The sequence below is a fragment of the Cibotium barometz genome, chromosome 25 (genome assembly GCF_041138505.1).
Source record: "Cibotium barometz isolate CiBa-2024 chromosome 25, ASM4113850v1, whole genome shotgun sequence".
Lineage (NCBI taxonomy): Eukaryota > Viridiplantae > Streptophyta > Polypodiopsida > Cyatheales > Cibotiaceae > Cibotium > Cibotium barometz.
In genome coordinates this window covers 48,785,864-48,798,450 of record NC_141070.1, presented here as the reverse complement: position 1 = coordinate 48,798,450, position 12,587 = coordinate 48,785,864, and the positions used below count along the sequence as shown (strand labels likewise).

Sequence of the window (12,587 nt, the reverse complement as noted above, 5' to 3'; positions counted from 1 at the left end):
TGGCCAAAAGGAGAGTTGTAATTCTTGGAAAATGTATATCACACACACAAATTTGTATCGCCTTGAAATACCCAGAAAATATCGGTTTATTTCTCGCTCGCTGCCTGCCTTTGTCCAAAAGGCTTTGTATTTTTTCACCCATCTTATGAGGGTAATTGTACCCAAGCCTACGTGCTCAAAACGAGGAATGTTTTGATTCACTTATCATGGTATGAGGGTTCTTTGCTCAAAAATGATGCATGTGTGATTCTCGATGGATTTCGAGATAGTTGTGAGAGTAGCCGGCTCTTACAAGTGGTGGTGTGCATGGGTTGGTGCCTTTCCCAAACACCGCGGTGGTTCAAAAAGGATGAGGGTGGATTCGCCCAAGCAAGTGGTGCTCAAACGAACTTGGTGTCTACGTTGGGCAGATACGGCACATGCACGTTGATACATGCGAGCAGGTCTAGATGTGTCTAGCCACATGTCAAACACTCCAATTTGCATTGAGGGGGAGGGGGGAAGCCATCGCCATAGCTGATAAAGTGGCCGGACACAGCGTTGAGCACGGAGTAGCTGTTGCTGTATGAGGTTTTTTCTACGAACCTCTTCTCGCAGCAGTACTTGGCCACCTTGTCATTGTAGGTCTGCCGAGGCCCCTACCTCACTAGCACGTCAGTAGTAGTTTGCTATAGGTGCTTTCGAGGGTGATATTGTGTCTACTTTGACAGCAAATCCTACAACCCTTTCTATCGCAGGGCAAGCTAGATGGGATGGCAAAGACCGCTTGCCATGCTTTACTAGGTACGCAACAAGGCACATGTTGCCTTTTTGCATCGGCAGCTTGAGACAAAATATGAAGGAGAGCGATTTGATGGATGGTTTTATAACGAAAATCAAAGATTTGAAGGAGCATCTTGCAAGTTTGGATGAAGTGTATCCTGATAGTTCATTGGTGCCCATTGTTCTCAATGCATTACCGGACTCATACCAAAGTTTCACTTCTACCATTAGACTCATGATGAAGGGTAATCCAAATGCCATGACATTTGAGGAGTTTGGTTTCAATGCTCTTGCAAGAAGAGCGGACAAGGCAAAACATGTCTGTTATGCGTATTGAGGATCAAGCCTTTGCAACAAATCAGCGTGGTAAAGGCAAAGCATTCTCCTAGGGGGGTAGTAAGTCTAAGACAAATTCAGCCAAGTCCTTCTGGAAAGGATGCTGAGAAAGAGGGCGAAAAGCTTAAGAAGAAGGGCAAGTTCAACTATTACAGAATCCTGGTCTTTACATTAATGAGTTCATAAAGGCTGGCAAATGAGAAAGAGAATAAAGTTTCAGGCATGCCTATGGCTGATGCATCAGCACTTGGTGATGAGAAGAAGGAATACGCAAACTATGCATAGAACGATTGAGCAATCCATGTGCACTATAGTTACGATCGTTCTCTACATGATGCATACATGTCAGTGATACATTCGCATGTCTAGTATTTTGATAGCGGTGCTAGCAAGCACATTACTTCTCAACAAGATCTATTTTCATCTCTTGGGTCTGCTCCCCAAGTAGGTACTGTCACATGTGCGATGAGAACAACAACTCCTATAACTTGAAAGGAGACAACAAAGTTGTACTCACTTCTGCAAATGGTGGGACAATCACTCTCTCGGATCTTTTGTATATACCAAGCATTAAGAAGAACTCGTTGTCAGTCTCAGCCGTTCCTAGAACAGGCCCAGTGGTCAAATTTGTGGATAGCATATGCATAGATCATGATCGGAGTATTGGTGACACCATTGTTGCCTCAAGTACATTATGTCATGGCCTTATAGGCTTGATGTTTATGAGAGGTTGGCACATGATGCTTGTTTAATCACTGCCACTCGTGCTATAAGTGACGTGGAGCTATGGCATGCCCCCTTTGGTCAATTGAACTTTGGCACTTTGTTGCACCTTTAAAGGCAAGATATGGTGTCAAAGTTGCCACACCTTAAGGCACCTGTCAAACATGTATGTGGGGTGCTTTTTGGGCAAGATGTAACAGGCATCAATCTCGAAAGACGGTTCAAAGAGAGCTCATTACAGCCAGTACACAGTGATGTATGCGGTCCTATGCGGACACCATCTATCAAGGGATACCTCTACTTTGTGACATTTATTGATGATTACTCCAAGCATGCTTAGTCTCTAATGGAGATAGCATGTTGCATGGTGAAGAAGCAAGATTAGCCTCTTGGTTTTTGGATGGAGGTTGTTATGTACGCCACTTATGTGCTGAATTGATGCCCCACCAAAGCCTTGCAGACAGTGATGCCTTACGGAGCTTGGAATGGAAAGAAGACCTGTGTGGCTCACATGCGTGTGTTCAAATGTCTTGCTTATGCGCTTGTGCTAGAGAACACTACAGTAAGCTTGATCTTCATTGAAGAGAGCACTTTTTCAAAGTGCCACTTTCCAGTGCATGGAACACCACTCTTCGATGGTTCTGCATCCATGGAGTACATCTTAAAGAAATATCTCTTTCGTAAGTGCATGCAGTCATGTCATGTTAAACATAAACACGTCATTCCTCTTCTTCTTTCAAGGTCAAACACATAAACAATTTAAAAGACCCTGTAATTGTCGCATGCTGAATAATGTGTCTGGACCAGCTGTCAAGCTTTGGCACTTAAAATCACCTGATTCCAAGCAGAATTGTTGTATACATCTTGCTGTATTAATCTGTGGCAGAAGTCCAATTCACCTTCCCATCCTCCTAGAGCTCGAAGTACCCACTGCATGAAACCATTATAATGTTTTCATGACACCCAACTGACAAGTTAAAGCTGAGCCATTCTCCAACATCAATGCATCAATAAAAAGATCTGCATGAGGCACCTCTGTTGATACAGTGCATTTCTACAAGCTCTCCATTTTGCAGGTCTTCTTGCCTGGCGGTGAAATATCTCACAACCTCATGGTGCAGAATGAATGCAGATGAACAAGACCAGCTTAAATGACAAATGTAGAAGGAGATGCAAAGGCATACACAACTAGATTGAATAGCCAAACGTTTGCTGACCTGTCGATGAGACCAGGCATGGTAGTTTTTGGCATCATCTAAAAAAACTTTCTCAGTGAATTGCAGCTCACACTCCATTGCTGCAGAGCCCAGATTTTCTGTTGTCCATCTTCGATGATGCCTGGAAAATTAAGCATCCCATAAGTTATTTTCAAGAGCTTGTACGATTCGAAGCAAAACAATTGATCCTTGCCATTCTTTGATGAGATCACATACATGTGACCTTTCTCAGGTCCAAAAAAGAGAAGATAATTACCAAATTTGATAGTTCTTATAATTTGACTCAGCTATTCTTGCTATAAACTCTAGCTCCTCCCAAAGATCATGAGACAAAGCTTCTAAGACAAGCCTTCTGAAGTGCCAAACCTGGGAAAAAAGCATCGTTGACTTTGTTAAAATTACAAACCTAACACATGAAGTTTTTTCAAACTTACCAAAGACTTAAGTTTTTTCAAATTTACCAAGTTGCATCATGGTGTAGATTAGGGTTAGCCGCAGGAAGACACACAAAGAGAGAGAGCAAGGTGTGTGGTAGATCACAAATGCAAGTCAACTCTTGCATGTGAGTCATCCATATAATATCCAAGTACAAAAGTTGAATGGATAGAGTGTCCTTTCACACTTGATACCCAAGGGGAAAAACCACAACGAAAAAGTGCCCTTGGTTAAGCCCTGTTCACACGTAGCACTACTATAAGTGAGCATATGGCTACAAATTCCCCCTGTAGTGTAAGTGTGAACCTGTACAAGGTAGCAGATAACTCACTCTATGAAAGTAAGCCCAAAGCTTTGCGGAAAGCTTCAAACTTCTCAAAGCCTTTGTGAACAAATCTGCAACATTATCTTGTGTAGGGCCTTAAGATAAACTGATCTCCCCTGCATGTAATCTCTCTCTGACATAGTGATAATGAATCTCAATGTGCTTGGTACATGCATGAAATACAGGATTCTGTGCCATGGTGTCACGTGCATCCATGCACTATGGTACACGGTGACAAACTGGCTCATCAACAGTGCAAGAAACATGTACATAAGTAGTAAATTTTAGGATTGATTTGCCGTATGCCGTGACCCCTTTGTGAGCCCAGTCTGGGACATGTTAGGCACGAGCTACGTAGGTCCGTTTCCCAGCCTAGTGTCAGGTCAGTCCTCTTAACCCATTGTGGAAAATTCAGCAAGTGTTCATCATTCAGGAGCATGTAAATGTCAGCCATAGCAATAGATGCATTAAGAGCGTATAATTGCATTTCATATAGATGGGGCAGCTCTTAGGCCAGCCCCAAGGCAGCCCCCAAAGTGTGGGCTAGCCTTGCAAGGGGTAGACAATCCCCTAGCCTTGCATATAGGCTCATCCGACCAGCCATTGGGAGGCTCTGGAGCAGTCGGCCAGACCCATTGAGGTCTTGGGGCCCAGTCGACTAGGACTGGCAGCCACCCGACTTGCTGCAGGCAACCGAGTGGCATTAAATGCTAGTCGGATAACAATCCTACAGCCAACTGACATTAAATGTCAGGCGTGGACAGTTTCAGCCAGCCGACGGGCTTAAGGGGTAGCCGACTAGGCACCCTGAAGCATATAAAAGGCAAGTGCTGTTCAGTCCATAAAATCATCAGAAAAAACCAGAGATTAACATCAAAAGACAAGCATGTGTGCCTAGGCTCTTGCCTGTGCACACTGTCACCATTTGGCCACCCGAATGGTTCACTCTTGCTTTCACACTATGTACATATTGGATTGGTGTCCATGGCTTATGGAATGTGCCTATGCATGTGATTGACACGTGTCACGCTATATAATTGGATATGATATTCCGCTGGGACTTGACGTTATCATGCCCGGAATATCTGGAGGACTTGGCTTTCCGCTGGGACTTGTGCCTTTGTGTACATGCCCGGAAACACCTGGAGGATTGGCTTTCCACTAGGTCTGGTATCGCATATACTTGCCTGGGAACGCCTGGTCTTATATGGTTTCATGAACGGAAATTGCTCATGCCAATGCTGCAATGCATAGCATCTTTATGTGCTTGCCTGCAAATGAAATTGCATGCTATTTTCATGCCTACATGACCTATGTGTAGTTCCCGGCTAGGGGACGCCCGCCCGTGAACCGTGCGTGTGAAACTGTCTGCTGACATGGTTGTGTGGCATGTGAACAGGTGGTAAGTATTACCCAATCTAGGCTCAAATAGCCCTTAGGACTTAGCCAATATTTATAAGTGAGTGCGTTCCCACTTCATTAAAGTTTGGGCACCCAAAAGTCACTTATAAATTATGACCGCTTCCAAGTTCACACTTACTAAAGTCCCGAGACGGACAAGACTCAATGTCCAAGACCTGATCCTCCCCTTTTACTCATAAATGGGCATCTCCCCATGTCCCTTCACCTGATTGGACCCCAATTCACTTACTTATTAAGAGAAAATTCGTGTTTTCTCTTCATGAAGATTTTTGGAGGCTGAAAACTCTGTTTTTTCACCATTTCTCTCCATTTCCAAGCTCTCCATAGCCATACCCAACTTGCTAGGGTGTTTTCCAAGCTTCCAAGAGTGTTTCCAGGTGCTAATCACTCTCCTACTCACTCCCAATGACTATAATTCAGCAAAACAACTCTCATTTTTGCTGTAATTTCTGGTCTTTTTGCTGAAAACCCTAATTTCAGCCTTCCTTTCTCAAATTGAACCATAGGGGAAGCTTTCCCAGGGTTCCCTTCATCCTCTTGAAGACTTTTGTCGCGAAGGATTGCGGCAAATCGAATATATCAACACTCCTAAAGCTTCCAACGCGAAGGCTTCCACTTGCAACAACTTCTATGAAGACTGGTAAGCTAATTGGACAATGTGTTGTCATTACTTATTCAGTAGAAGGGCAGGACTCCTTGTTTAGCCGCCCTCTGTAGTATTTCTCTTGTCCTATGTGCTCTTGAAGATGTTGCTATCTTGCTTGGTAGAACATAGAGCCAATGGTACAGAATATGGGCACTGAAATCAGGCCGGGCATCAAGGCAGCTCCTCGGTGATCTACATCGACATACCATTGTTTTCTAAATGCTAAATTTCATATGCATTGGCATGGAGGATTTGGCAATGGATGCCCGTGAAGCTATGTATTGAATTTCTCCAATAGTAATACAATTTACTCAAGGGAGGGGTCGGCCGTTCCGGCTCATTGTGTCTCTTGTCAATTCAACAATTTACTTCTTGTATATGAGCAAGTGTCCTTCAAATCTTAGTGCATTTAAGTGTATTGATTAGCATTGTGTTCAACCAAGTTACATTGGTATCAGAGCATACGGTTCTCTTTCACTTCTATCGTGAGAGACGATCATCGTGAATACTAGCTATCTCTACACTTAAAACATTATGGACAGCCATACAATGAATGTTGGAGATGCTAATACAAGAGGCAGGGACAATGAAATGCATGCCTCCAATGCTTTACAGGATGAGCAAACTCATGTGGTGCACAATAGGGACATGAATATGTGGGACAGCCGTCCCGTGGCAGAGAGAAGATGCAAGAAGAAGAGTCCATAGTCTTGAGGACTGAACTTACTCGTATGCAGGCTCTTCTCCATGCACAACAAGAAGAATTGAATCTTTATCGCCGCGAGGATCCATTGGTACATAACCGTTTGAAGGCCAAGAAAGCTGAATCTTATATGGATCATGCAATGGCAATGATTGCTCAAGAGTTGCACATGCAACCGAGGGATGCAGCACGTGCATACTTGGCTCGTACCGAGGATGCATATGCAGAAAAGGCAACCATCCCACATGTCTTGGAATCCCCACTGGTGCCCAAACAAGAACTTATGTCTAAGAGGATAAATCTCCATGCTATGGGAGAGGAACAATCAGTGACTTCACGCCATGCAGAAATACCTTATGTAGCCCGTGAAGGATACAATGTTTATGACAGTGGTCAAAATGTATGTCAAATGCCATTACTGACTGAAAATGTACATGCACAACACATGCAACATGGGCTGCAATTTCCTGTTGGTGCAGGTATTCCGCGTATCTCTCATGCCACTCATGCCTTCGAGTGTGCTCGTGAGGGAGAAGTTATGGCTGAAAATGTATCAATGCATGTTGAGGGGCCAGCCATGCCTCATGCTTACAGGACACATGTATCTATGCCTTATGCATCACCTTTTGGTCCTAAAATGATACCAGTCATCACAGGGGCTGTCCCAATGGACAAACATGGGGGAAAACATGTTGAGATGCACACACATGCATCAAAGTCTCGTGACTTTAAAGCCGGAGACAAATCTGTGAAGTTTGACACACATCATGGGGAATATGATGCATCAAAGGCACTTGCTTTTATTGCCCAGTTTGATATTGCTTTCAGTGATGAGGATTTCACTCAGAAATCCATGATCCGGCATGTAAGCATGTTCATGAAAGGCACTGCTACCCATTGGTGGCTCACGGAGAAGCTCTCACCGAATCCTGTTAGATCATGGAAAGAGTTCAAGGAGAGGTTCTATGCTCAATTCTTGCCTCCCAATGCATTGAATGAGATAACAATGAAGTGGGATTGGGTAAAGCAAAATGAGGGGGAATCGGCAAATGCATATGTACAAAAGTTTTGGAAAGTGCTCTTGGAGGTGTCTCCATTTATGCATGTCACCGAGGCGGAAAAGAAGAGAAGGTTTCAATCGGGATTGCAACCCGTGTACAAAGCGGGATTACAAATGTATCCTGGTCATACCTTACACCAATTAATCGCAGCCGCCACCGCCACACCGAGCAATTGGAACTCAAATTGAGTCGATCCAATAAGGCTAAACCCTCACTTCAAGGCAAACAGAGGGCTGTCCAAAACCTGCAAAATGATAGACAGCCACCTAAAAGGGACCAAAACCAAGCCAAATCAGATCCAAAAGCTGAAAATAAGTTTGCTAAAAAGCACCCTTATAAGCCGGCAAACTTTGGTCTTAGTGCTGAGAAGAAGGAGCAATATATGCGTGAAGGCAAATGCTTTACTTGTGGCAGCACTGAGCACATGGCAAGAGCATGCCCAAATAAGAAGAACAAAGCTGAAAATGCGAATGTACCGAAGCCCAAGGTACATATGGTTCCCGATGTGCAAGGGGATACAGTGCATGAGGGCAAAGATAGGGTTGTATGCAAAGCTTAGGGACAACTCAAGAATCAGCCCGCTTTGTTTATGTTTGATGATTGTGCAACGGAGAATTTCATATCCACTCAGATGGCAGCTGCTTTGGGTATTGAAGTGGAGGACATGGGTTCTCAAATTGAAGCAGGGGCTGCCTTTGTTGGTAAGTGCAGGTCATGCCTATTTTTGGCAAGTTGCGCATACACATTCAAGGCTATGTGGATCATGAGGATTTTCTTGTGGCGCCTTTGAATGGCTGTGATATATTGCTTGGAAAGCCTTGGCATACACGTATTGATCCGTGCAAGGCTTACAAGACTAACAGGATCACCTTCATGCATAAAGGCCGGAAGATCATCGCATTGATCTTGTGCCGGGTAGCTCACCACCTAATAGGCCAGCCTATCGTGTAAGTGCATCCCAAAAAGAGGAGATTATGAAGCAAGTAAATGAGCTTATTGAGAAGGGTTTGGTTCAGCCAAGCTCTTCCCCATATTGTTCACCCGTCCTCTTAGTTCAAAAGAAGGACGGATCCTTTCGTATGTGTGTGGATTATAGAGCTTTGAATAAGCTTACCATCAAGAATCGGTTTCCGATTCCACGCATAGACGACATCCTTGACAAGTTAGATGGATCGACATGCTTTAGCCGAATTGATCTCAAGAGTGGATATCATCAAGTGCGTGTAGTGCCTGAGGATGTACACAAAACTGCTTTCAGGACAGCATTTGGGCTTTATGAGTATCTTGTTATGCCTTTTGGTCTTGCAAATGCCCAGGCTACATTCAATAGAATGATGGATCGCATATTCCGTGGGTACAGGAAATTTACAAGTGTCTTCTTTGATGACATCCTAGTCTTGTCAAAGACCGAAGAAGAGCATAAAGTTCATTTGGCTATTGTTTTTGAAGAGCTCCATAAGCATAAACTCTTCATAAATGCAAAGAAGAGTGAGTTCTTCTTGTCAGAGATACATTATCTTGGGCATATTGTGTCCAAAGATGGAGTGCGGATGGATCCTGCAAAGATTGATGCAATTCGGAATTGGCCCGAATTGAGTTCGGTGCATGAGATCCGTAGTTTTCTTGGATTATGCTCTTACTACCGCAGGTTCATTCGGCACTTTGCATGGATTGCTTCTCCTTTGCATGATTTGACAAAGAAGAAGGCCGTGTTCAAATAGACTAATGTAGAGAGAGATGCATTCCTCAAATTGAAAGATGCAACTACTCATGGTCCAGTATTTGATCGTTCCGGATTTGCAAAAGTCTTTTTGTGTGGAATGTGATGCATCTGGAAATTGCATAGGAGCTGTCCTTAATCAAGAGGGACACGCCGTGGCTTATGACAGCCGTAGGTTGCATGATGCGGAGCTATCTCTTGGCATATATGAGAAAGAGCTCTTGGCTGTAATTCATGCACTTACTATATGGAAACATTACCTTCTTGGGGCTGATTTCACTGTGAAGACAGATCACCAGAGTTTGAGGTATTTTCTTACTCAAACTAAGTTGTCAGAGAAGCATATGAGGATGGCCAATTTCCTCTCTATGTTTCATTTTTAGATCTTGCACACCCCGGGAAAGAAGAATGTAGTGGCCGATGCATTGTCACGAAAGCCGTATGTAGCAGCTATCTCGGTTGCCTCTCATGGGGACTTGTCTACCATGCGTGATTTGTATCATACGGATGCTGATTTTGCCACTATTTGGGCTGATTTGATGGCTGGTCATGCACATGCCTCATATGTGGTCAAAGAGGGTTATCTCATGAAAGATAATTGCCTATGTGTGGTGTCTGACATGAGGCAAAAGGTTTTGAATGAGTGCCATGCTCCTCCATATGCTGGTCATAGAGGCATAATGCCTACTACGCACATGATTGAGCGGTATTTCTTTTGGCCAGGTATGCGGAAGGACATAGAGGCACATGTACGTGCATGTATCACCTGTCAAAAGGTCAAATTTGATAGGCAAAAGGCACCAGGTTTGCTTCAGCCATTGCCTATTCCCACGCAACCATGGGAAAGTATTACAATGGATTTCATTATGGACTTGCCACGTACCCAACAGGGTAATGATGCAATTTGGACAATTGTGGACAGGTTTAGCAAGCAAGCTCATTTCTAGCCGATCAAAAAGACCATCAAAGCTGAGCATATGGTTAAAATATATCTTGCACAAGTGTTCAAACATCATGGAATGCCGGGGGATAGAGATCCCAGGACTACAAGTCTCTTTTGGCGGGCCTTATTTGATAATATGGGCACCAAATTGCACTTCTTATCAGCTTATCACCCTCAAATGGATGGGCAAAGTGAGGCTACAAATTCAGCCGTGTTGGATCTCTTGAAATGTTATGTGGCAGATCAGAAGTCTTCTTGGGAGAAGTACTTACCACTTGTGGAATTTGCATACAACAACACAGTGCATGCATCTACGGGAAAGGCCCCGTTTGAGATTGTTTATGGTAAGGTGGTTTTGCCATCCATCCTTCGCACAAAGGATGAGATATTTGCAGCTGATGAGTATGTAAGAGACTTGGATATTACTTTTGCTCAGGTACAGACAGCCATTGCAAGGTCACAAGACAAGCATAAAAAGGCTGTCTTTTCGAGTGATCGAGAAGATCAATGAAGTGGCTTTCAGATTGGCATTACCTAGTCATTGGCACATACACAATGCTTTTCATGTCAGTCTCCTTCGCAAGTATGTAGGGCCGGAGCCCGGTGAAATGGTCATTGAGGATCCACCAGAAGTGGATGAGCTTGAGGAGATCTTGCAACCAGAGTAAATTGTGTATCACAAGGAACGCAACCTTGCTGCAGGCAAAGTTGTGAGGCGTTACCTTGTGAAGTTTAAGAACTATCTTCCCATTGATGCTAAATGGGTAGATGAAGAGTTCTTCAAAGATTGCCCGCATGTGCTTCAGACATATTTGGATGCATTTCAGTTGCGGACAACTGTTTAGAAGCGGGGGGGAATGTCACCATTTGGCCACCTGAATGGTTCACTCTTGCTTTCACACTATGTACATATTGGATTGGTGTCCATGGCTTATGAATGTGCCTATGCATGTGATTGACACGTGTCATGCTGTTGGCTTTCCACTGGGACTTGTGCCTTTGTGTACATGCCCGGAAACGCCTGGAGGATTGGCTTTCCACTGGGTCTGGTATCGCATATACTTGCCTGGAAACACCTGGTCTTATATGGTTTCATGAACGGAAATTGCTCATGCCAATGTTGCATTGCATAGCATCTTTATGTGCTTGCCTGCAAATGAAATTGCATGCTGTTTTCATGACTGCATGACCTATGTGTAGTTCCGGGCTAGGGGACGCTCACCCATGAACCGTGCGTGTGAAACTGTCTGCTGACATGGTTGTGTGGCATGTGAACAGGTGGTAAGTGTTACCCAATCTAGGCTCAAATAGCCCTTAGGACTTAGCCAATATTTATAAGTGAGTGCGTTCCCACTTCATTAAAGTTTGGGCGCCCAAAAGTCAGTTATAAATTATGACCGCTTCCAAGTTCACACTCACTGAAGTCCCGAGGCGGACAAGACTCAATGTCCAGGACCTGATCCTCCCCTTTTACTCATAAATGGGCATCTCCCCACGTCCCTTCACCTGATTGGACCCCAATTCACTTACTTATTAAGAGAAAATTCGTGTTTTCTCTTCATGAAGATTTTTGGAGGCTGAAAACTCTGTTTTTTCACCATTTCTCTCCATTTCCAAGCTCTCCATAGCCATACCCAACTTGCTAGTGTGTTTTCCAAGCTTCCAAGAGTGTTTCCAGGTGCTAATCACTCTCCTACTCACTCCCAATGACTGAAATTCAGCAAAACAGCTCTCATTTTTGCTGTAATTTCTGATCTTTTTGCTGAAAACCCTAATTTCAGCCTTCCTTTCTCAAATTGAACCATAGGGGAAGCTTTCCCAGGGTTCCCTTCATCCTCTTGAAGACTTTTGTTGTGCAAGATTGCGGCAAATCGAAGATATCAACACTTCTAAAGCTTCCAACGCAAAGGCTTCCGCTTGCAACAACTTCTATGAAGACTGGTAAGCTAATTGGACAATGTGTTGTCATTACTTATTCAGTAGAAGGGCAGGACTCCTTGTTTAGCCGCCCTGTGTAGTATTTCTCTTGTCCTATGTGCACTTGAAGATGTTGCTACCTTGCTTGGTAGAACAAAGAGCCAATGGTACAGAATATGGGTACTGAAGTCGGGCCGGGCATCAAGGCAGCTCCTCGGTGATCTACATCGACATACCATTGTTTTCTAAATGCTGAATTTCATATGCATTGGCATGGAGGATTTGGCAATGGATGCCCGTGAAGCTATGTATTGAATTTCTCCAATAGTAATACAATTTACTCAAGGGAGGGGTCGGCCGTTCCGGCTCATTGTGTG

The 12,587-nt window shown here is 44.0% G+C and overlaps 1 protein-coding gene across 2 annotated transcripts in view; it reads right to left on the bottom strand.

Annotated features, from left to right (window-relative positions):
- FTA (farnesyltransferase A) overlaps positions 1 to 12,587 on the bottom strand; it is a 46,379-nt gene that overhangs the window by 17,928 nt on the left and 15,864 nt on the right. The window contains exons 2-4 of one of the 2 annotated variants that reach the window (XM_086819687.1): positions 3,295 to 3,404; positions 3,039 to 3,159; positions 2,656 to 2,751 (exon numbers count right to left, since the gene is read on the bottom strand). In XM_086819687.1, coding sequence (XP_086675813.1) covers positions 2,656 to 2,751; positions 3,039 to 3,159; positions 3,295 to 3,404 — 327 coding nt within the window. The remainder of the gene's footprint in view (positions 1 to 2,655; positions 2,752 to 3,038; positions 3,160 to 3,294; positions 3,405 to 12,587) is intronic. The other variant, XM_086819689.1, reaches the window with a different exon arrangement.